The sequence below is a fragment of the Seriola dumerili genome, unplaced genomic scaffold (genome assembly GCF_002260705.1).
Source record: "Seriola dumerili isolate Sdu_G_001 unplaced genomic scaffold, Sdu_1.0 BDQW01000149.1, whole genome shotgun sequence".
Lineage (NCBI taxonomy): Eukaryota > Metazoa > Chordata > Actinopteri > Carangiformes > Carangidae > Seriola > Seriola dumerili.
The window spans coordinates 24,381,811-24,408,201 of NW_019174404.1; the positions used below are offsets into that span (position 1 = coordinate 24,381,811).

Consider the following 26,391-nt stretch of genomic DNA (forward strand, 5'->3'; position numbering starts at 1 on the left):
GATATGTGTGTCGCAGAGACATGGTTACAGTCATCCTCAGTGATGGACCAGCACCTGCCTTTTCTTCTGCATCTGGCCTCATCAACTATCAACAACCACATTACAGTAACACCTTGTATTAATTAAAAATACTATCCCTGCACAGAACAGATAGTGTCTATACTGTGATCTTTTGCACATCCTGCTCAGCAGGAGTTTTGTCAACACTTTTGTACATAGTTTTTTTTCATCGTTTTTTCATTGTCTATGTACATTTATCTTTTTGACTGTTGCAGTATTTTGACATTTTATTGTTATTTCCTGTTAATATGTTTCTTGTATACTGCCCCAAACACCAAGCCATATATCTTGTAAGTAAAAACCCTACCTGGCAATAAACCTTTTCTGATTCTGCTTTTGTGATGATGTCATCATCCCTTCCTCATGCTGCTAGAGCCTGACACCCATGTGTCATGCAGTATCCCCTTGCCTTCATATTTTTATAGGTAAATAAAAACATACTGTTTGTATTACAAGTACTCATAATTTGATTCATTGCTATCAACAATTTTAACTATCCACAATAAATGCACATATAAATAATAAATTATAAGGAACATGGGCAAAACATGGGGAAAACAACTACATGATTGCTCCACATGATTAACATGTGGAGCAATCATGTAAAAAAAAAACCCAAAGCAATTATTATTCTAATATTCTTATTTTTGTCAATGACAGTGACGGGTTGGGGTTCTGAGATTGTAAGGTGATCGCCACAGAAAGAAAACAGTGTGAGTGTAAAATAAATGTCTGTTTAGAGCTCAGGCAGCCCTGCTTTTATCATTAGATACACTTGTGTTATGTTCTGTCAAGCATTTAAGGCAAATTCCTCAAGAACCAAAGTGAGCAGATTCAGTTTTTCTCATTGGTATATATGTATATACATGCATATATGTATCTGTAGTATTTTGAGTATTTCAGTGACTCCTGCATCAGGTTTCCAATTAGTCATTTTTTAAAATCTAATTAGTTCTTAGAATGACAGATTTACAGAGTTGTCACAGCTGTCACTTCATAGCTCAGAAAAAGAAGAGTAGAAAAAAAGCACAGTAATGTATGCCTGATTTCTGGTACTGACATATACTTAATCACATGTATATTCTTGTTTTCAAGCTTAAAAGCACAAGTGAAAAGAGAAGCAGCAGTTAAATTTCTTTTGGATGCACATCCTGCACAGTGACTTCAACTGACTCATAATGACGTGATCCAACTGCCGTTAGATCTTGTTAGGAATTTTTATGTTTTCATTATTAACTAATACTGTTATGAACCGTTAAGATGTAATGATTGATGTGATGATTAGTTTTATATTACATTGATTAATTAGTGTTGTACCTGTTGGAAAGTGTTCATTGATCGACCAGTTATCCACCTGCAGCGTAGCATTGCCACCATTCCTGGTGAAACGGACAACATGATACTTCCCATCATTCACTGGTGTACTGCTTTCCTGCACACTGATATCCACTGTTCCAATGTTGAAAGTCACTCCAATCTTTCCTTGTTGCTGAAATGAGAAAACACATTTGCTGATTATAAACACTGAAACATAGGTGTAAGGTTGTGGTGGTGGTGGACCCTTACAACAGGATGAAGGCCACCAGTCATAAGGTGTAAAGCATAGTGGAGACATGAGCAGCATCAGTCCAGCTGGGACTTTCTTCCTGAGCTCTTGTGACAATAGCAAATACCACAAAGGTCAACAGCTCTCACAGACATGTAGCAGCTGGTGGACAACAACAGCAGTCTCGCAGCTTCCTCTCCTGAACGATGATTATATCCTTTTTACTGTAGAATATTTAATATACTATAAAATTGTTGGGTCTGAGCTCTACCTCATGAGCTGGACACCAAATATGTTGGATTTCGGTTGTCTATCAATTTATTGGCTATCATAAATTAAGAAAAATATTAATATTAAAAATATTAATGTTAAATAATAACTTTAAAATTAATTAAAGTCCTCGGGGCACCAGCCTAAACTAATAAGCAAAATAGCCAATATGGTTTTAGTCTCAGTTTATTACCATTAATCTGGAACTCTGATTAACCATTAAAGTTTACTAACTATAACCAAATTACCATATCAACAGTAAGTTAAAATTGAAGGATTGGAATTCTACAAAATAGAGGTTGGCAATATTCACGCTTGTGCAACATTAAACACACCAGTAGTTATACTTAAAGGCATTTATTTACAATGGAGCAGAGTAAAACACAATGTCTAAACTAATATATATAGGTGTGTGTATGTGTGTGTGTAGGGGTATGTGTGTGTGTCTGTGGAGACACAAACAAAGGTAAGATGGCTGATTCAAAGTGGTCACTGTGACCACATGACCTGAACAAAGAAGACTACACAAGATGGCGGTAAACAAAGCAACTATTCAAAATGGCCGCTGAGACCACCTGGTGTGTTTGTGGGAGGGAAGGTGTGAGTTTCTTCACATGACCTGAACAAAGAAGACTACACAAGATGGCGGTAAACAAAGCAACTATTCAAAATGGCCGCTGAGACCACCTGGTGTGTTTGTGGGAGGGAAGGTGTGAGTTTCTTCGTTAGCCTAGATCATGTCATCTAAAGGTACCAGGTTAGAGGGAGGAGGTTAGCTTCATGCAGGTTCTAGAACTGAGACGTACTGCTATGTGTGTGAACATACGAGTACCCGACTAACTGCATGACTGACCACAACCTAAACAAACATTACATCAAGACATCAATCAACAAGTACATTAACAAAGTTAAGACTTCTGCTGCTTAGCTATGCTGTGCTGTGCTGTGCTATGCTGTGCTGGGAAAGGTTAGGCCCAGTCAGTTAACGTTACTCAGTCCTTGGAACAAACAAAGAAGCCCTTTCCAGTGTTGTTGTAAAGTCCAGTAAGTTGGGAGGCTTCCTGGTGGAGTAAAGTCCTGTCTGGCTGCGTTCCTTTGTTCTCCTCACAGAGTTAGCTGTTCCACGCTAACTCTGCTATGACTCCTGTTGCTTGGAAAATCAGCTGGCCTTGTGTTGTAGCTGCTGATTCTGAAGAGAATTTGGTTCACTCTCAGTTAATCCGAAGCAGGTCGCTACTGTTGAGGAGAAGAGTGTTTGCAGGCTGCTGTGAGCAGGCTGGCGAGGGAGCTGGTTTCTCAGGTAGCAGAGCTGACCTGGGCTGGGGCCCTTTGAATAGCTGAGAGGAGAGAGCAGGAGCTGCTCTCCAGAGCAAGCCAAGAAGAGAAGAGAGAGAGAAGAGGGACAAGAGATCTGGTTTTGTTTGGTGACACCCTTGGGGGTCACGTGTCACACGCTGACCCACACTGGCTGGCCAGTCAGGTCCATGGGGGGAAGGGTCGTCCCCAGGTGTGAACAGTGAGGAACTGTGGAGTGTGAGTTCCTTTATCCAGTGGAGAAAAGAAACATCTGGTCTCTTGAATGATGAGTCCCAATAGTCGCCCTTTTGTTGTCAGGATGCCACCTGATCTGTCATCCTGAGAGCATAATGTATAGTTCATTTGTCAGTTCATTCAAGGGGTAACATCCGGGCATTTGTCAACACTATCTGTCTTGGCTAAGCAAGAACAATCAGGTTACAAAGCAGAATTCAGATAATAACCACAATGATAGAATAGTGTAAAACAACTAACATGTTTCCTAGTTATGCATAGTGTTAGTGAGGACCGGAAAGTCAGTGATCTTAGTTTGTTAAGGTGAAATATAGAGGGTGGCACCTAGAATGTGAAATGAAACTTGTATCAGATGACAGGACATTTTTACTAATCTCACCTGTAAAGTACGACTAAGGAGTTACCTACCTACCTGCAGAATTTGACAGTAGTGTCTGATTCAATTCAGAATTTAGTTTGCTGCTGCTGCTGACAAACCCATTGTGTCCATCTGCAAGAGTGTAGGGTACCCTGAGCCTACTTACTGTCAGTACTCAGTGCGGCGAACTCTGGAACGTTTTAAGTTTTCCCTAACTTGTGGCACAAAGCTGTAACTCTCTGAGTAGCTGAAGAAAGAACATTCAGAGGCATTGTCACTTTCTGTGATAACATGGTCAGAGATGACGTGGTTATTATCTGATCCATGAGTTGACTGATCTTGTGTCTGAGCCAGAATTTCTGCATAAGGCCGTCTCCTGATCCTATTGTGGGAGTGCCTATCTCTACGCACTTGGTGGACGTAGCGGTTACGCTCAGCGCCCGTATGTGGCCTTTTGTCACCCTCCTTAAATCTGTTCTGAGGGGGATCTTTTGAGGTTACATGTCTGTGTGACGCTAAGGTGTTTGAGCTGCTAGGCTCAGTTGTTTTACCCCTTGCCTTGGAAATGGCCATGGTTTCCCAAGCCATTTTTGTCATCTTCTTTATTTCCTGCATGGTGGGCTTACCTTGATGCGTCATCAGTGTAACATGAGTGTATACACAGGGATGGAGGTTCCGCAGGAACAAAGACTTGAAGGTGGAGTTTTCCTCTAAGCCTGGTGTGTTCCTACCCTGAAAATATGCATGCCTCAAACGTTTGTAAAAGTCATTGGGATGTTCATTGCGGGATTGTTTGATTTGAAAAGCTGCAACCAAAGATTCTATCTCATCCGCAGCAGGAGAGAATTCTTCTGTCAGTGCTTGACGGAGCTCTTTGTAGTCATCTCTGACACTGGGAGACAGTGATTGCATAAACTTGTGGCTGCTTTTGAGTTGGTCTTCCACACAAGTTTAGTTCTCTCCCTTTGGGTTGCATGGGGCAAATCAATTAGGTTGTGATCTAACTCCCTAAAGTAGTTTTCAATATGTTGATCAAAGTTGTCTGGATCAAAATGTTCAATGTCCTTTGCTATGAACTCAAGCACTTCGAGGCGGGCTGGCTGTGAGGTCCCTTCTGATGAAGGTGAGACTAAGCTAGCTGGACTAGAGGAAGGAGCTGAGCAGCTGTCATCACTCTCATGGAGGGGCAGAGAGGAGGCTGAACAGTCCGGAAAAGATTTGGTCCTCTTGTTGGAGGGGGGAGCACAGGTGAAAGTGTTATGCATCAGTGGCTGATGGGAACATGAATATCCTCTACCGGATAACCTACCTGTCTCTTCAGTGTCCATTTCAGGAAGATGGGAAGGCAGGAGGGTGTAACCTCTGTCTCTCAGTGGAGGTTGAGGAGCTGACTTAATTTCCCAGGACTTAGGGTCAGTTGGGAATTGGTCCCATCTTCTGAGTGGAGGCGGAGTTAACCTGTCATTAAGGGAAGGGTGTGAAGCAGAAAAACCAGAATCACAAGCACTGTACGCTTGTGGTGGGGTAAGGCATTCTGATTTAACCCTTAACAATTCTTCCTTGTGGGAACAGAGATCTAACTCTGCTGCATGCAGGTCTCCTAAGTAGCGCATGGCTTTCTTGTTAGCTTCCTTAACTTCCTGGAGGAGAAAAGCATTTTGAGCTCTAAGTGATTTTACTTCCTCCTCTAGGGCTGCTTGGCTCTGAAGGGCAATACTGGTTTGCCTGTGGAAGTTCAATAGCACACATCTTAACAATTGGCCTTTGGATGCAGTCTGAGCATCACCTCTGTCACTGAGTAGCAAGTCTATTTCTTTACTGCACTCACTGGAATTTAACTTGTTGATAAATTCTAGGTAGCCAGGCTTCAGGCTCTGTGCTAGGGAAGAAATAAACTGCTCTACACAGGAGTTCTCCATTGTCGTGTCTGGGAAATAGGGAGATTAAACAAGTTGTTTAGCAAACAAGAAGTCAATGTAGTTAGCTGTGGTGTTGCGCTGGCAGACACCTCGTAGTGTAGTTTGGCAGTACACTAGCCTAATTAAACAATGCGGTGGCCTACACTATGGGGGGTAGCTTCCTGTGGAGGAGAAAGAAAGAGACTACTCAAAATGGCTGCTAAGACCACCTGGTGTTTGTGTGGGAGTGAAGGTGTGAGTTTCTTTGTTAGCCTAGCTCATGTAATCTAAAGGTACCGGGTTAAAGGGAGGAGGTTAGCTTCATGCAGGTTCTAGAACTGAGACGTACTACTGTGTGTGTGAACATACGAGTACCTGATTAACTGTATGACTGACCACAACCTAAGCAAACATTACAACAACAAGACATCAATCAACAAGTACATTAACAAAGTTAAGACTTCTGCTGCTTAGCTATACTGTGCTGTGCTATGCTGTGCTGGGAAAGGTTAGGCCCAGTCAGTTAACGTTACTCAGTCCTTGGAACAAACAAAGAGGTCCTTTCCAGTGTTGTTGTAAAGTCCAGTGAGTTGGGAGGCTTCCTAGTTGAGTAAAGTCCTGTCTGGCTGTGTTGCCTTGCTGTTATCTCCTTTGTTCTCCTCACAGAGTTAGCTGTTCCACGCTAACTCTGCTATGACTCCAGGGCTGACCTGGGCTGGGGCCTTGTTGCCCTTTGAAGAGCCGAGAGGAGAGAGCAGGAGCTGCTCTCCAGAGCAAGCCAAGAAGAGAAGAGAGAGAGAAGAGGGACAAGAGATCTGGTTTTGTTTGGTGACACCCTTGGGGGTCACATGTCACACGCTGACCCACACTGGCTGGCCAGTCAGGTCCATGGGGGGAAGGGTCGTCCCCAGGTGTGAACAGTGAGGAACTGTGGAGTGTGAGTTCCTTTATCCAGTGGAGAAAAGAAACATCTGGTCTCTTGAATGATGAGTCCCAACAAAATAAACTAAAGAGGAGCAGCAGATTCAACCTGACCAAGGCACACTTATTGAAGACCCCTGTACCCAATCCACTCTCTGCTGTGACTACATGGTTGTGACATCAGCTGGAGTCCTGCGGCTGCATTCACTCTCACATGTTCACTCCCTGAAAACCCTCCTCTGGAAGCAGACCTCAACGAGAGAGGGATTAGAAGGGGTTCCCAAAATAAAAGCACAACATAAAACAAATGAACTTCCTTTATTTGTCTGTTTTGTTGAACACAGTCAATGTGCACATGGGTGGTTATTTTACCTTGGTGAAGACCATGCTCTCCAGCTCCCTCACTTTAGGTTTCTTGTGGAATAATACTGAATTTATGATTATTAAAATTGCTGCACCCAACACATTAACTGTGTCTGAGTGTGTGTGTGTGTGTGCGTGTGTGCGTGTACGTGTATATGTGTATATTGGTGTATGTGTGTGTGTGTGTGTGTGTGTGTGTGTATGTGTGTGTGTTATTGCTATTCAGACAATGTTGACTGTAAAGTATTCCTCCATGGAAACAGTTTGTTGTGTTAGGCTTTTGTAATAACATATTGACACAATTCAAAGACACAGTCTGTGTTTTTAAGGCATCATCACCACCACTCTGTAGAGGTAGAAAAATTCACTCAAATCTACATGTGAACAAGCCAAACACACCTCCCCATCTCTTTTTGTATTCATTTGTCCAGGCTGAAGAAGTGTATTTATAAAATTGCATCTGTAAAAGTATTGATTACAATCAATAAAAAAAACACCAGTATGTCCTTGTAAATTCAATATGTTTGAAGACTTTCTCAGTTACTAGCTGTAACCTGTGGGCTATGACTACATTTTACCAAAACTTCAAAATCAATGAACTCCAGCAACTTGAAAAGGATGTGTTCATATGCTTACAAACACTGGATATGAAAACAAGGTTTTTGAAATATTTTACAAACTGAGGCAGTAGTGGTAAATATAACACAGCAAAGATATAATAAAGCACAGACTGGACACACTAAACAATAAAGGTGAAATAGTTAGAAAACAAAACAAAGGGAATCTTGGACATGACCAAACATAAATGAGATGAAGATGTTTGTGGGAACTTACTATGTGCAGCATGAGATAGTCCCCAAGACCTGGAGCACTGTCGATCCTGACCAGAATGCCATCTTTGAGGGACGTACTGAAGCCGACGGTCAACCTGTCTGTCCTGGTGCTTGGCCTCTCATTGGCTGGCCACTTGAATGTAATGAGGCCTCCTCCTTTGCCAAAGATGTACGTTGTTCCAGCTGAAGAGAGCAGGAGGGGAGTGTAAACAAACTCTGGACTAAACTGGACTAAAACAAGAACCACACCTTAACTCTACTCTTCATATGAGCAAAGCAAGTCAAGTCAATGATGTCATTTACTGCTATGGTGCTGTAACAGATAAGTAATACAAGAATATCAGGTATCATCAAACAACAGAGATATGGGATATTGTAATAATAATGATGATGATAACTAAACTTGCAAGCTGGTATAAAAGGGTCCAAGCACATTAATCACTGATCATCTCTTTGATGGTAAATAATGGCAGAGATACTGTATCACCACCAAGGAACGGTCTACAGGTGCATGTGGTGAATTAATGGTATGGTGCTAAAAGTCACCAAATCTTTTCACTTGTGAAAGTTGCATCTCTTTGCCTTTGATCTCATTGACAGTTCTAATGAGTGACTGACAACAGAACAGATTAGAGTCTTGAGTGTACAGACTGCATAGTGCCACAGTTTTTATAGTTTCCTTACCCTCAATCACATCAATGGAGGGATAAGTAAAAGAACCTGGGAGGATTGGTTTGATAAGTGTACAACAACAACGAAATACAAAAACAGTTACAAACATATTACTCTGACCACAATGTGTTCATGTTGGGTAAAATAACCTACCTTAATAAACAGAAAATGGCTAACAAGCTGAATAACACATTACATTGTAGACTGGTAATGGAATAGAACAAGCTTAGGCCATAAAGGATATAAAGCAACATCAAAAATATCTTCATTCTAAGGCTGGCTGGTTGATACAACTGCACAAGGAATTGAAATATAATCCAAATCACAGGAGCTGCAGTTTTTTTGATGAAGGTAAATGTGTCACATTGTTGTGCATTGTTAGCACCATCAGTGCTTTTTTCATTGAAAATGAAATGAAAAAAAAAAAATCCAACTGAAACTGCTATATCTGCCAAAATAATCGCAATATGACTTTTTTGTATATTGTGCCACCTGACTAGTTGATGAATGGAAAATGGACCAACCATTTTGATGATCAATTCAGGTCAGTCCCGCTACCTGAGACACAGCTCTTACCGGCCTGCTCACAGCAGACTGCAACACTCTTCTCCTCGACAGCAGCAACCTTCTTAGGATTAACTGAGAGTGAACCAAGTTCTCTTCAGAATCAGCAGCTACAACACAAGGTCAGCTGTCTAACAGTGCGTCTAACAGGTACACACAGACACCAACGCATGCGCATATCTGCTTTATACACTGAAGTGAGACAGTCAATCACATCTGTGTCTGCTGATCAGGGGTCTCAGTGGAATCTCCTATCATGATATGATTGATGCTAACAACTCAGAATGATGAGACTGTTGATGGGAAGCAGACCACACATGTGATGGCCACAGTCATATACAGATGAGGACAGACCACCACAAAAGTCCACCATTTTGCCAGATTACCAGATTGTCCCTTCCTGCTTTAACCAATCATGTTGCAGATGGAGAAAAACCTCTCAGGTAGGGCTGGGCGATAAAACAATAAAGATAATTATCACAAAATAACTTTTCCTCAATAGAAATATAAAACATGGTTGATAGAACGTTGATAGTACTCTATGTTTTGACTAATACCACAAACAGCTAATGATCATGAGATAGCCTTGCCACATCAGGTTAGGTTGACTCACACAGCACAGGATTGGATTAGCAGCCGGTGCCGGCACACATGCTAATATTTGGGCTACTACAGCCATGCCCACCAGTACGTCAGGTGTGGGAGAGAGATAAAAGAGTAAATGACGGCAGACAATGTTAATGAAAACTCAAGCGACAGCCTTACCGAAGAGGATACCCCAACAGACACAGCCCAAGGCTCAAGAGACGAGGATATTGTTGTGAGTCGTCAGAGGAATTCAGTAGTGTGGAGATACTATGACTAATTAAAGTCCGATAAGAAACAGAGCAGCGTGCACTGCAAACTGTGTCAAAAGCATGTTCCAACAAAGACAGTTAATACCACTAATCTTTTTTACCATCTGAAGCAGTGCCATCCTACAGAGCACGTACAATGCAAGACTTTACAGTCCCAGATGAAGCTTTTCATGGTCAGATTTAAGATTTTATTTCATAATATATACCTATTTTATTTATTTGAAATACAGTTGTATAATGTTCTACAGTATATTTTTCATGTTCAACTTCTGACAGAAAAAAAAATAGATTTAACCAAAATTAACCTGATGATATCTTCACATCTGACTTGGGAGTAAAAAGGAACCTTTAAGCTTGACAGTAATGGTGATTTGATTTATATCGTGACATATATCGATATAGACTGATATGAAAAACATAATCATGAGAGATTCTGAGAGATTCTGATCATATTAGATATATAGATAGATAGATAGATAGATAGATAGATAGAGAGATAGATAGATACTTTATTTATCCCTTAGGGGAAATTCATGTGTCCATTAGCTCATTGTTGATAATAATAAAAAAATAATTAGATTAGTCCACATCCTTTGGCTGAGGTGTTGGATGGTTGGTATTGTCCAAGATGGTCTCCAGCTTACATTGTATGCGTCTCTCAGACTGCAGCATAAAAGACTACACTGTCCACCACTGACTGATAAAACATATGCAGCATTTCACTGCAGACGTCAAAGGACCTGAGCCTCCTGAGGAAAAAGAGCCGGCTCTGCCCCTTCCGGTAGATGGCATCTGTGTTCAGGGACCAGTCCAGTTTACTGTCCAGGAGCACACCTAGGTATTTATAAGTGTGCACCACCTCAATGTCCTTCCCTCGAATGTTGACGGGCTGAAGGGTGGGCCTAGACCTCCGAAAGTCCATGACCATCTCCTTGGTCTTGGAGGTGTTCAGAAGGAGGCAGTTCTTGTTGCTCCATTCACTGAAGGCCATCGTCAGATCCCTGTACTCCTCTTCCTGCCCATTCCTGATACACTTCACAATAGCTGTGTCATCCGTATTTCTGGATGTGGCAGGACTCAGAGTTGTATTTAAAGTCGGCCGTATACAGGGTGAACAGGAACGGAGCCAGAACAGTCCCCTGTGGAGCCCCAGTGCTGCTCATCACTGTCCCTGAGACACAGTTACCCAGCCTGACGTACTGTGGTCGTCATGTCAGGTAATCCACAATCCAGGACGTGAAGCAGGGATCCACCCTCATCCCTTCCAGCTTGTCTTTAGGGATGGGGGGTTGGATGGTGTTAAATGCACTTGAAAAATCAAAGAACATAATCCTCATGTAACCACCTGGCTCATCCAAATAAGAATTGGCCCAGTGGAGCATGTAAAGGACTGCATCATCCACTCCAATATGTTCTTTGTAGGTGAACTGTAGGGGGTCTAGTGCATGTTCAACCTGTGGCCTCAGATGGTGGAGAAGCAGCCGCTCCAGAGTCTTCATGATGTGTGATGTGAGGGCCACCAGTCTGTAGTCATTTATCGTAGCCGGTCACCCTACTTTAGGTACCAGAACAAGACATGTTTTCTACAGCACTGGGACCCTCCCTGTTTGTAGACTTTAGTTGAAGGCTCAGCCAGCTGGTCTGCACAGTCCTTTAACAGCCTCAGACACACACCATCCGGGCCTGTTGCCTTTCCAGGATGTAGCTTCTTGAGCTCTGTCCTCACCTCCTCCACTGTAAAGGACTTGACCCCAGTGTGGAGGGAGTTGCAGCTGCAGTGTCAGTGTCTCTCTCCCACAGCTGAAGCAGTGGGAAAGAGAACAGGTGAGGCTGTTTCAAACCTGTTGAACAGGTTGAACTCATTGTCTACATCACCTGGTGTTGCCTGGCTGTTCTTCTCTTTATAGCCAGTGATGGTCCTCATGACATGGTTAAAATCCCCCGATGTTGCAATGAATGCATCAGGGTGCTGGGTCTGTACTCTCGCAACAGTCTCGTGAATGATCTCGTTAACTGCAGACTCTGCTCGTCGTTGAATGTAAACAACAATGGCGACGATGTGTGAGAACTCCCTCGGTACATAGTACAGTGTAAGACCAACTGCCAACAGTTCAATATCCCAACAGTAGATCTTCTCCTTCACTGTGATATGACCAGGGTTGCACCATCTATTGTTCACAAGCAGAACCAGTCCTCCACCTTTATTTGTGTGCTGTATGAATGTGAGTGAATGGGTGAATGTGGCAATTACTGTAAAGCACTCTGAGTGGTTTTCACCATTTTCTGATTCGTCTTACACAGCTCCCCTCACAGCTGGGGCAAGAGCTTATTCTTGTCACTGCTGACCTTGCCATTTATAGTAAAGCGCAATAAACCTGGGGATCAAGCAAACCTCTCTTCATTGAAAGTTAACACAGTTGAGAGTAGACATGGTTAACTACTTTTATCGATACTACTTATTGATCTGGTACTTTAACAGTACTTTTGTCTGTACTTCTTGTTAGTTTGAAAGAAAAAAAAGAACAGAATTGCTTAATTTTCCCATATTCACTCAATTAACATTCTTGAGTAACAAACTTCAACATTGTTTTGAACAAATCACTATTATAGACTGATTTTGAAATGATGGAAATAAAAACAAATATACAAATACCATACACAATGATCTGCTACAGGAGGTTTTCTGTGACAGTATTTTTACTGTGCACAGTGCTGTTGTGCACAGTGCTCCTGAAACTGAATTTCTGAACAGTTCAGATGATTCTCTGTCGATTTCAGATTGAATTTACGAACACACCTAGAACGATCAGCTGGTTAATGATTACTTTTCAATATTAACCCAGTAGAGTAAGAAGCATAAAGACACGCTTTTGACTCCTTTGGAAACCAATGATGCCACGGACAGAACAACAAGGGCAGGATCAATTAACCTAAAGGTTGGAACTACTGAAGGATGGGCATCATTCATTCCACACAAAAGACAGAACTTCAGCCAAACAGCACATGAAATTAACTGAAGACCAGCGCCTTGATGAAGATGAAGTCAGTCTGCAAACTTTTTCTTACTGGCTAACACTAATGCGATGAATAGATCAGCTGTTAAGAACACTGCGAGCAGAGAGAGGTGCAGACTGTCAACCTGTACTGTTCTGAAGGATTAGAAAGACCTCCAAAGATGACCTAGAAACTGAAATCTGTTGAGACCTAATGTAACAGGACCATCAGAATACATCATGGATGGTGTGGCACTACTTCAGAGTTGTGTTACGATACAACCATCCAAACTTCATTAAGCAACAAGAGAGACAAGGACATGGAGCAGTTGGGGATGGGCCAACACATCTAATTTCATGAAATAATGCATTAGTGCCAAACTATGGGAGATTTAGCACAAGTAGTGGTAACAAAGCATTTTGCATTCATTTGCAATTACATCACAATATCAGGACCATGTAGACTGAATGAAGGCCAGACAATCCTCATGACAGGATGTTTTGAAAAAGCTGAAGAGACAAAAGTATTCAGAAGGATAAAAGGGAGAGCTTACCTGATTCAATCCACCTAACTAAGACATGCAAGAGTATTCACCTGGTGTGATGACACTGCCGTACATGTGCTGCTCTTATATTTTGCAAGTTGCAGCAAGTTTGACTCCACTGCAGTCTTCATGCACAAAGGCTGTGCTGGCAAAGAGAAGCTTGCGCCCATCAGTACAATGTACAAACAGCTGGGGACAGCTTTCTGTCAGTGTCTTCCAGTACACCATGCATTAACGGCATGTGACACAACAAGCAGCTGTTTTCAAAATAGGAAATACTGCTATTACAAAACTTGAGAGTTGACTGGCTTAAGTCACTTTGGTTAGAGTGGAATGGATGGATGGAAAAAAAATAGATGGATGCGTTTCCACCGCCGACATGCTGCCTCAGCATGTGCTGAGAGCCGTGTACATGTTTTTTGTTTTGTTTTGTTTTTTTGTAACAGTTCTGATATAATTTCCAACCGCATTTGTTAGGGTAATGAATGTATGTGTGCATATGACTTTTCATATTAGTGTAGTACAGTGCTTCTGTATATTCTGTCTTTTTCCCCCTCATTTTTACATCACAAATGAATGTGTTGTTGTCCTGCTCTTTGTATTTTGGCAACAATATAAATGGTCATACCAGTAAAGCAAATTTGAATTTGATGATATTGAATGAAGACATCTTTTGTGTCCTTCTCTTAACACACCAGTCGGGCCGCATTGTATATTTCACTGTACAGTGCTAGTGGCAGGGTTAGAGTATTAGGGGCTAGTGAATCTTGAGGGGTCGACTGAATTGTTTCTATGTGAAGATATGACCTTCTAGCTCTAGGTTTTTGTCCTAAACGTGACCTGAAGCATATTTTTGTTCTCCAAGTCTATTTTCCTGCATTCATACACAGTGATTATGTTATGGGTTCTAAGCTCTTCCAAAATGTGGGTGATCTACAACTCATTACTGCATCTGATCACATCATGTGCAGACACAAACATAGCACTTAAGCTACTGCTGCTCTGCTAACATGCTGCTCATGTTATTCCTTTGGTGTAGACATGGTGTCAGGAAAAACTTTATATACTTTGTGAAACAAAGTCTAAAATGGATCATTATTATTCATGCCTTCATATGGATTTGGTATTAAATGCAATGCATTTGTCATGTTACAATACAAAGTTATTTCTCTCTGTATTTAAAAATATTTATTCAATAATTGCTGTTTCATGACATTATACTGTAGTTTGCCTGTCCATTTCATCCTACTACATTTTAGTCCATGTAGTTCAGTTCTCAAGTCCCAGAATGTTGTGATACCTCCTGTTTTTAGTCAGAATTTGCAGTGAAGTGCACTCTGCCGTAGATCTAAGGGGTAAATCCCATCCAGGTTGGAAACCTTCTTTGCAAGTCAGAGACTAGAAACTTCTGCATTTTCTGAAGAAAATGCATGTGATTGCTGCGGTGGTGCCATCAATTTATGACTATGTGAAGAACTGCATCATGGTCCACCTGTGTGTCAAATTTCATATTTATAGCCTTAACAGTGTTTGAGATATTAATGATTCGGTGTACTCCTTAAATAGAAATGGGAACTAAATAATTACAAACAATATCACCAAGTTGTTTACGAGTTAATATGTACATTCAGAAGTGCTTTTAGTACATATTATCATATTCATAGGCAGCAATGACTCCAGCCTATTTGGGATTTGAACCAGTGATTTGCTGTTCATGGCCTGGCATGTGCACAAATGGCAGGTGCCAGCTGCAGACTTTCCATTAATTTATAGATACAGCTCAGCTCTCACAGATCCAAATGGATGAGCAGACCTCTTGAACTGCTGTGAGTTAATCAAAAACCGTACATCGTATCAGCAAGATTATTACTTCATGAGCACCACAAGACCTTTCTGCACATATGTGTGAGCTGTGGTGTTTATAGTGTTAAAAATGTGGAAACAGGAGTGAGTTACAGAAAAGGCTTTTTCTGTTTCCCTCTGAAAATCAGTCTCTGAATTTGCATTGCAGTCTGTGGGGCAGTTGGACCATACTCCCATCGCTCTGAGGCTCACTGTGCAATTTCTGTATGCTTTTGTAAGCACATTGCCTGAAAGAAGACAAATTGTCCTACGTTGTAGGAAGCAATGATGTGTGTAGACTGACATTTGTGGCCATAAGGATGAGCTGAAGGGAAGTTTTTAGATGAGTTGAAGTGCCTCTCTCTTCTCTATCTGTGATGTCATCCACTGTAGCTCATGCAATACACACCCATTATAAACTCAGAAACTGTCCTAAAAAGTATAAAACTAAAACTGCAATTAATCAAAAACTATACAAGATAGTAAAAAGCCTTTGGATCTGTTTAAAGTTTAAATGAAACCTCTAGGTGAAAGTATGCTGAAGTTATTGCAGTTCAAAGAGGAGAAAGCTTTTCGAGGATTTGAACATGCTGTCCATTCATTCCTATGGGAAGAAAATTGCATGTAAAAATTCATATAAAATAAACTGAGCTGCAACTAACTCTGTCTGTCTTGCTGCCTGTCTGTCTGTGTCTCCCTCTTTCTGTTAATAATGTTTGTCCATCTGTCTCTCTGGCTGTCTGACTTTACTTTTGTCTGTCTTTCTACCTGCCTGCCAGTTTGTCTGTCTGTCTTTCTGTCTGTCTGCCTCCCTATCTGTTTTTTGCCTTTCTGACTCTCTGCTTGCCTGCCTGCCTACCTGTCTGTCTCTCTGGACTGAAACATCTTTCCAGTGAAAACAGTTGTGAGGTGTGAAATCATTGTCTTGTATTTAGTGTTGGAGCAGTCTGTAGTTGGGCTTTGACAGGAATGTCAGTAAAGTGGTTGATCTAATCAAATAATTTGGTCCAACTATGTGCCCCCTCCCTGCACTCAGAGGTTGCCATGGAGATTGTAACTGCTTAGTTTTTACTGAGTGTGACACAGTTTCAGTTGAATTATAACTCTGAAACTCATACTGGCAAGTAACATATCTCAACTGTTACAACAAGAAGCTATATATTTTTTAAGCTGGAGGTTGAATGGCATGAAATGGTTGAAAATCGCCTGAATTGTTGATGGAAAGTGTAACAAACAGCACAAAACTGTACAAAATGTACAAAAAAGAAGTGAAAGATAAAGGGCCTAAAATTGCTAAAAAAAAAAAAAAAAAAAAGACCTAAGAAAGAAGAAATGTACAAGCAAAACTTGTAATGTCACACCTGAAGGAGATTTCTGACACAATGTTAAAATGATTATAAAAGCAGCTTCTATTAACTAAAGTGCAGTGCAATGAAAAATTAGATGCCAAAATGTTAAACTGAAGACGAAGTCTATTATATGCAAAAGCTGAAAAGTTAAACATGTTGAAACAGTTGAAAGCAGTTGCTGCAAAAGGTGGAAGTAGAAATAAAATGCCTTAAAACTGTAAAAGAATAAATCATTTGTATTAGTAACAAAAAGATGATGTGCATCCTAAACAGTTTTGAAGTTTTGAAGGATTTAAACATTGCCTCCATTGACTTACATTGTAAAAAATTGCAAAAAAAGCTAATATTTCAAAAATCATAAATAGTATTAAAAAGTTGAAGGTGAGCATAAATCTCCTGTAGAAGCTGAATGTTGCGATAGTTGAACGGTTTATGTAGCACAATGTATGCTGGAGTAGTTAACAATCGAAGGAAAGCAAAAGGAGGATCACAGGCCCTGTTCCGACCTGCTATGAACATGTGTCTTCAGTGATCCAGTCACACGTGATTAGCTCTAAGATCGTCAGTTCACATCTGATTTGAAATGCATCTGCACATGTGTCTCGGTTGACCACTTGTGATCGAATCTCACTTCCCCATTTTATATGCAAATAAACAGGTATGTGTTATTGTTTTTAGCCAATCAACAGGTCCATTGTCAACGTTGTCTAAAACTTGTGATGAATCAAAAACTGTATAGGATATGAAAAAAGTTGAATGCAAGTTTTATAGCAAATCTTGTGAACATTTAAAGTTTGAATGAAGTCTCTAGCTGAAAGTATGCTGAAGTAGTTAAAGTTCAAAGGGCAGAAAGTTTTAAAGGATTTGAACATCATCTCCATTCAATTGAATGGCAAAATAAATTGCAGAAAAAGCTTAATACTTCAAAAATGATAAATAGTAGAAAAAAGCATACAAGCAGAAATCTCCTGAAGAAGCTGAACGTTTTGATAGTTGAACGGTTTTTGTAGCACAAAGTATGAAGGACTAGTTAGTTGCCGAAAAGCATACAGAAGAAAAAAAAAGATAAAGATTTGAATAACAATGGTTATTCAAATCTAATAATAACGAAGAGAAACTTTTTTGATCTGTAAACAACATAGAGTGGGATTGCTTTTTCAGCTAATCAAATAAATCAAATAAAACTTAAAATATCTGTTTAAAATCAGAGAAAAATTAATATGAGATACAGTCATATTAAGCTAATACATATTGAATTGTGTAAAAATTTTGCAGTGTCAAACTAACTGTGTGTCTGTCTGTGTCTTTTTAGTATATCTGAGTGCAGTGCACTGTCTGGCAAATATGGCCAGTCAAATTCATAGTCTAGCCTTTATCTGTATAAGATTATGAAATCCATGGTAGCTAGAGCTTTAGCTCTAATCTTTGCATATAATATTGGCCCCTGTGTTTCCCTGTGCTTCGGCTTCTGTTCAGTTGGTTCACCAGTGTTTCGTAAGTAGTCACTTTTTTTATTATTAAAACATTTTTTTCACTAGTCCCTTGTGTGGTTGCATTTGGGTCCAGCTTACCACAAAACGTGACACCAACTAGATGAACGACTGTTTAACTGGAAGTCTTTTTGCTGGGGTTTGAATACTCCATGGGTAACAAATATTCAGGTCCTTTATAAACTGTTGTATTATCTTTCTAGATTGAGCATGGAAGGTGTCCAACCCCGATGAACGATCAAGTTCCGGGTCTAAAATGCAGTTAAAATCTCCTGCCATTATTACTTTACCTGAAACGGTGGCCACCAGCAAAACCAAATTGATATTTTTTTTCAAGAGGGTTCCCTGAACCACAAAAAAATCTACCAGCTTTATCATAAATAGTGTTGTTAACTTGGAATGGCAGAGTTGTGAATCAACAACATAACCTGTTTTAGCTTAGTCAATTTTACCATCCCCTTTACATTACAAGAAGTGATTACTAAATTCTTATTTGAAGTAATCTTAAACTATTAAGATATAATGTACAGCAAATTATCATCTGTTAGTTGTAGTTTTTTTTTTTCCTTGGGTAATGTTGAAGGATTGCCAGTAGTGAGGAAAACAAAAAGCAAACATAAAACTTAAGATCTGCCATAAATAAATCCCCTTAGCTGTCATCCTGAACAACACAGCCTCTCGCCCCCTCCACCCCTCCCTCTGACCTCAGGGTTAAGTTAAGAGCACAGACTGATCCAGTGTAAACAAGGGAGCAGTTGAGCTTGTGGGGACATTAGAGTCTCCTGGCAAAAGTACATATTCTACACCAACAAGCATACACTAAATGAACAGTCACTCTTGCAGCTTATGTCTCTTTCTGGAAAACTGACAATATAGTGAATATCCGCTTCCCAAATAAACAAAGATAACCCCTTTTAACAGGGTGCCAGGCAGTCTGCCTCTCACTTTAACAAAATTGAAATGTTGACAATCCTAAGGAATTTAGAGCAGAGACAAAACAATATAAAGAAAATCAACCAAGAGGCAAAAACATAACCTTTCATACATGTAAACTCACTTAATGGCCGACAGATTGAGTCACATTGTAACTTACGTGATGAAAGATAATCAACATTTCAGTAGTCCACTTTAGTTGCTCGATGTGTCCTCTGTGCTCTGCATGCATTGAATAACATTTCAGCGTTTGCCGAGGATTCAAACTTTAGCGTTTGTCCATTGTCACACGAAGCTTGGCTGGGTAAATTGTTCCATAGTGAATATTCATACTCAGCTGTCTCACCCTGTCAAAACACAAGGTGAAGCTCCGTTGATAAGTAAAGAAGAAATTACTTCTTGTCCGCTGCACTACACTTTGCCTTTGGCCCTGGCTGCTCGCATCACACGCACTTAATCTTGGAAGTTTAAAAACTTAACGATGAGGACTCTCGGCGTGGGGGGTCAATTGGACTTTGTCCTGCCGTGCAACCTGTGTACTCTCTCAATGATAGGAGGTGTCGGGAATGTTCTGGGTCCCAGTGCTTTGGGTAGCCACTTCTCGAGAAAAGCAATGGCATTGTTTTTTATCACTTTCTCTAGTACGTTAACCAGACATAAGTTGGATCAGTGAGAACGGTTTTCAAGTTTTTCAAGCTTGTTAGTTTGGAGAGTTACTTGTTTAACTAGCGCATCAGTCTTGCCTTTCTCCTGGTTAACTGTGTCTTCAATGTTACTAATACGCTCTTCTGCCTTATCCATGTGACCCGAAAAGTCTCGCACATGTCTGTTAACATCTTGAATTGCCTTCAGGACGCCATTAATCTTAGTGGCAATGTTGTTTCTGATCATGTGTAGCTTCTGAATAACATTCATGTTATGAGCCACTTCAGCATTTGTGTCATCTGCCTGAAGCTTGTTTGGGAACATGACAGAGAGCAAGATAAAATAAAAGAAACCAATCTTTAGTGTCATCACAAAGTTTGACTGTTCATGTTAAACAAAGAATGAAACAGGCTGACAGAATTCTTCTTCTTCTTATTATTATTATTATTATTAGCATTACATGTGTTATAGCCTTTGGATCATTACAAAACAAAGGAGTTTAAAACAAACAGTTTTAAAACTGTCACTAAAAACAATACTCCATCCTTGTATATTTATTCTGTTGCATTGAAATTGTTTTGCCATAGAAAGGTTATGATTACATCATATGATATGAACAAATCATATCATGATTATTTTGACATTGATATTATATATTTGATATTGCAACTGTGATATGAGTCATGATTTCAGTGGGTATGCATCATTTTTGCATTTCATGTGATTTCTGCTGGGGTCTGTATTGAACAAGATGGTTCCTTTATGTCTGGAGAATATGATATGTAAGCAGAATAACACCACAATGCTTCATTGAAAATAGCATGCTGTGACACATTTTACCTTTATCAAAATCATTGAATCTCCTGCGATTTGCAATATCCAAATTTGGCCATATTACAATTTTGATATTTTGATAAATTTTTCAGCCCTAGTTATGAAGTCTGTATTTTTGTTCCATCAATACACATGTTCTCTGTGACAACACACACCATCGACATGTGCAATGTGTGTCTGTGTATGTGGGACAGGATTTCCAAACTTACCTGACATAAAATGTTCATGACACTAAAATGATTTTTTTATTTACTCTCACTTTTTGTTTAAGGGGGTGTGATTTACTCTGAGGTGACGTTGTTTAGTCTGTCATTGTTATATATTTGAAAGTGACATCAGTACTCACGGTCATTGCACTGTGTGCCTGTGTAGGAGGTCATGGAGCAGTCACAGGTGTAGTTCTCCCACTGCTGGATACAAATACCCATGTTGGCACAGGAATCCTCCTGACAGGTGGTGCTGGGACCTGTGGAAGTCCAGCCATGCCCAAACAAAACAAACACGCACACACACACACAGAAACATGTATGGACATGGTTATGCACACTGCACTACTATTTTTTTTTTAAACTATATATTTTGGGCTTTTTTATGCCTTTATTTGATAGTACAGTAGAGAGACAGGAGATGGGGAGGCAGAGAGAGAGGGGGAATCACATGCAGCAAAGGGCCGTCCCATGCGGGACTCCAACCAGGGCCAACTGCAGCGAGGACTGTAGCCTCTACACATGGGGCGCCTGCTTAGACCACTACGCCACTCGACGCCCCTGCACTACTATTTGAAGAACAAAACACACACATTTCTAACAACATTTAAGTCTACAGGCAATAGTGAACGTGATATTGACAAGTTGTTTTGTTTCTTCAATGCACTATGTTGTCATGTTATCATATTGATATTTGAATGATACATACAAAATTCCAACTGTTTTGTGAAACTTCAAAACAGGAGATGTTCACTATATCTGCCTTATGCAAACATGTAAATGAATCTGAACAAATAGCAGGCCAACAATCAGTCTATAGAAATCATCTACAGGTCAATGTGTTTAGTGGAAACTTACCTGGTGAAATGATGCGAGCTGCTTGTGTTAAAGGAACTGTTCAAGACCAAGTGAAGTGCCGTTGGGTTGGAGGAAGGATGGAGTGTGGGAACTTACAATGACTAAAGTGATATCCTGCTGTGGCACTGATCTGGTTCAGGATTTAATGTAACAACAGCCATATCACTTCTGCTGAAAAGTGTTTGCCAGCAGTGCAGTACCACTATCTAGTGGTGGTACAGTGTATTGCCACAACCTGAGCTGCCAACTTAAAAATCATGAATGGGATTTGATGTTCTCTCAGTCTGAAGACACACAAACCCATTTTATGTGATGACACTTTGTAATGAAATGCAGGCTGTAAATGACAAAACAGTTTAAATGACTCATCAACTGACCATGATACGGAGGCAGAAAAGAAGGAAAAGCAAAACTGACAAGAAAATAAACTGTACAGGAACACAGAAAAATGAGACATTAGAATGCCACGGACAAGACCAACAAACCGTGATTGATGACATTTTATTTTGAAAAATAAATTAATCAACCATTACTTTCTTGCAGTACATACAGTGCAGGGAATAACATTGTTATAAACCCCAGTGAGATTGTCTCAAAGAGGAGCATATACAGTACACAGAGTATTATTTTCTGTTTTGATTCAAATGAAATATTAGCTAACACATTAATTTGTCTAACATGGAGCTCTAGAAGTTAATGCTAAAACACAAATAAAAAAAACATATGGTATACCCAATGTCCAACTGAATGATATGGTGGACATTAGAAAAAAACTGTTACACAGAAAATGACTTCCATGCAAACAAGAACAGGTTGTGGAGTCTGGCCCAGAACCTTCAGAGGATGACAGAAATGGGCAAAAAAGAAAGACTTGCACAGAAGATGGAAACAACAGTGACATTTGCTTGCTTGTGCAAAATGTTTTAACAGCCTATTTTGATGCAGTTATGTACATAATATGCATGAAGAATTGTAAATTAACACAAAACAATTTAAAAACTTTGGCAAGTTTTGCTTTGTGAACAAACTGTATGGTCTGGAGTCCAGGTATTTCCTGATGGAGATTTCCAATGGGCATGTGTAAAACTGCACAACTACATTCATAAACTTTAAGGTTTAAAGTATTTGTATTTTATTTTTTCTTTGTACACCTGTAATTGACCGTTTCCTAAACCCCTACCCCAAACAGTAACCCCAGTCCTTGATGGTATTATTTCAAAACTAAGGGTACGTTAGCGGAACGCTGACCTGAGACCACTTTGCTAAACTCACAGGTTAGTTCTCATCCAAAAAATCCTTTATTATGCATCATATTGTAAAGATGTGATGATTCAAAATACAAATGTAACATTTGTTACACGTTCATGAATGTATTATGTTTTCTTAAAATAGTGTACTTCAATCCAGGGGTTTCAACCTTTTACATGTCATCATCCATCATTAACTGGTGATGTTTATTATTTTCTTCAAATCTGCCAGTTGCAGTGCAGTGCACATCCATAGAAAGCTCGACAGGCATAGCAACAAACCTCTGGGGAAGATGGCTTAGTGAACGGTCAATTAAAAAGTTTTACCGCAGTGCAAAATCTTACTCTCAGTGTGAATGTCCCTCTGTACGATCAATATTTTTGTACCAACACAGCTGAACCAGCCACTTGTTAGAAGCTCTGTACCTTATTATGATGATAATATTATTTAAAAGTCTCATCACTCACTAAATTCTGAAAAAAACACTGAACTTCACAAAGCATAGACAAAAAAATGAAGCACCTGGCAGTATTTAATGTTACTACACTGGCAACAACTGCTCTGATGGTAGTGGTGACAGCACTGTCAGTGGGCGACCAATGTGGCCGATAAGGTGAGGAAGTATTTGGCCTGACTCTAACAGTGGGTAAGTGAAGCAACAAGTACAATCAATAGGATGCAGGGACTCCCACATGGATGAAGGGCTGTGGAGCTACTGTTTGCATTTAGCAGGAAGAAAGGGCTGCCGGAGCCGGAACTGGAGTTGAAGTTTGTGTTGTAGTAGTCTAAGTCAGGCCTGGATTTGAGGGACGGTGTACCTTCACATCCACGTTCAATCTGCCCACTGCGAAACAAGGCGTCATTGAGGAGGTCTGGCAGGCGACCGTTGAGGTCCACTGATGCTAAACAGCCCTGGAAGCCCTCTCTGGAAGCCACGAGTTTAGGCAGGTTGCCATACATGCCTGGACCCAGTCCTGCAATGAACAGATCACCTGGGGCATAGAAAACATAGACACAGTACAGAATCATCTAATGTTAATAGGTCAACACGGGGGGGGGGGGGTCAACATACAGAGTCATGGTTAGGTAAGGGCACAAGAATCCTGAAATGATCTTTCAAATCCAACAGATACATACAATTTAATTCTGAGCAGAAGATTGTGATTGTGATTGTGTGTATTAGTGTATTAGTATGGAGTACCACTTTAAAAAGAAGCTATCAGATGTTTTGATTAGTGATATTGTACTGGGTAGTAGCATACTGACTGCTCTCTAACCTAAACAAGAGGAAATACAAGTCCAAAAATGTGGTGGAAGAAATTATCTTATATATATATATATATATATACAACATAGTCGCTGGTTGGATTATATTCAGAATCAACATTTTCTCTGAATGAATGAAGCACAAATTATAAGAAACTGATAAGAATACTTCTGGTAGTGAATAAAAAGGCTGTCATGAGGAAATGGCTAAAATCAGAACCGCCCACTGATGATGAATGGATAGGAATAATAAACAAAATCTATATTATGAGAAGGCTGTCATTTTCCCTCAAGGTCCAAAAGGAAAAAATTTGCTTGATCTGGACCAGGTGGACTGAAAACCTATAAGGTCAGATTTCAGTTGACTTGTCAGAATGAATGAGCAATGGTGTAATGTGACTTTATATATGTAAGTATTATTTTATTGCATCTAACATATTATTATTGTCTCTTTTCCCCCTCAACTAATATTTGAGGTGAAAGTGAAAGCTCTGCATGCTCAATACTCCTAAATTGATCATTGTGGAATGTATTTTTTTTCAAATAAAAATAAAAGGATAATTTTAAAAAATGGATAAAATGCTACATTTGTTAACAGAAGTGGAGGCAGAACCTGGTTTGTATCCACTGACATCAGGCTTAGGAAATAAAAGCATTTTGGTCAAGAAACCTTTTCTGTATTAAACCACATGATCTTTGCTGTAGTTAGTACAAGTGGATATTGTGATTGCAAGATTGGATACTTTGGCGGTAAACACATTTTACTGATACTTTCACTATCAACAGATTTGTTACTTGCCAAATACATACGCTAATATTATATCCTCATTATAAACTGCTTGCAATGAGGCTTCCTAAAAAAGGTAGTTTCGGTTGCAATTTAGTTGTATATGAACCTAATTTCTAGGAAGACAGGGTTGGTACTTCAAAAAATGACTCTGCACTCTGCTACTTCTAAAATAAATACCTTCAGTCAGTGAGGAATGTGTGAACTTCAAATGTTTTGACATAAGATGGAATGATTTAAATGTTATCACTTTACAATAGGACTTCCCTTATAAATGGTTTAACTAGTTCACTTATTAGCTTGTTAACACTTTGTAAATCATGTATAAGTTGTTATAACACATTAGACGAAAAGGGCAACAGTGACCTGTTGCTTGCCAAATAGTGAGCCCACATGTATCTGTACTGTACAGCCTCATATCTCATTAGTGAGCTTTCTTTGTTTTCTCAATCATCCAGCATTTGCACCTGCTGCTTCATCACGTTTCCTAAATTTCTAGCAATGAACCACCATCAGGATATTAATGGTCAGAAAGTTTGATTTGGCAGATCAAATTATGGCAGATCACATGATCATATCAAGGCCTTGGCAGTGTTGTTTACCTTGACATGTTCTCAGCAGCTGTCCTCATTCTAATCACAGCTGTTGATCAGATTGTTGTACACAGTGGATACTAACATGGAGATGCTTTCTGCTGGTTGGTCTCTTCTTTAGGACTTGAGCATTCCAGGTAGAACACAGGTAGTAACCTTCCTTTACTTGTTGAACTGCTCACCCATTCTTTATCCTTCTGTTCACATCTCTGTGATTCTCCCTCCATCATCTTCATGTTTCTTCATCTCATTTTACAAAAAAATGATTGAGTAGTAAGCATTAACTTGATCTTGCCAAATAGTGAGCCTGCATCATGATGAAAACTGTGTTATAACTTGTTTATTTATGAATTTTAAAGTGTTAACAACCAAATGAATACGCTAATTATAAACAATTTATAAAAACTTCCTTATGAATCCTAAAAGCCTTGAAGTCTTATTGTGAAGTGGTACAACTTAAATAATACAATAACAAATGAGCATATAGAAATGTATTACTGTATGAAGACTGACTTTAACCTAGGTAAAATGTAAAAAGAATTAGAGGAAAATAATGCATGACTATGAATGAAAGTCATTGGAAGTGGCTGAATATAAAGTGAACACACATGGAGGTATAAACATATAACAGGTGTACTGTCCTGTGGATACCTTTCAGGTCCAGGTTCTTGGCCCCATTGATACTCTGACTGGTTGCTATGGCATCTACTTTCAGTGTGTGGGTGTTACTGTTGTCTCGAGTGATGGCCACATTGTGCCACTGGTTGTCATTCAGGGCTCTTTCACTCTTGCCTTTGATGAGGTTCGGTCCATTTCCAAGGTCAAACACATAGTGGATATATCTGCAAGAGGAGAGTAGCTGAATGTCACAGAATGCTTCAGAAGTCTTTAGCGTTCTGCTTTAAATGC

At 39.8% G+C, this 26,391-nt stretch overlaps 1 protein-coding gene across 9 annotated transcripts in view; it reads right to left on the bottom strand.

Annotated features, from left to right (window-relative positions):
* The window catches only part of nrxn3 (neurexin 3), a 266,887-nt gene that overhangs the window by 49,087 nt on the left and 191,409 nt on the right, over positions 1-26,391 (bottom strand). For all 9 annotated transcript variants that reach the window (XR_002665284.1, XR_002665283.1, XR_002665282.1 and 6 more), the window contains 5 exons: positions 26,134-26,324; positions 23,655-23,828; positions 20,871-20,990; positions 7,802-7,983; positions 1,378-1,549 (listed from right to left, as the gene is read on the bottom strand). Coding sequence is in view for 6 of the 9 variants with exons in the window: in XM_022750982.1 (XP_022606703.1) it covers positions 1,378-1,549; positions 7,802-7,983; positions 20,871-20,990; positions 23,655-23,828; positions 26,134-26,324 (839 nt within the window). In the remaining 3 variants the exon portion in view is untranslated. The remainder of the gene's footprint in view (positions 1-1,377; positions 1,550-7,801; positions 7,984-20,870; positions 20,991-23,654; positions 23,829-26,133; positions 26,325-26,391) is intronic.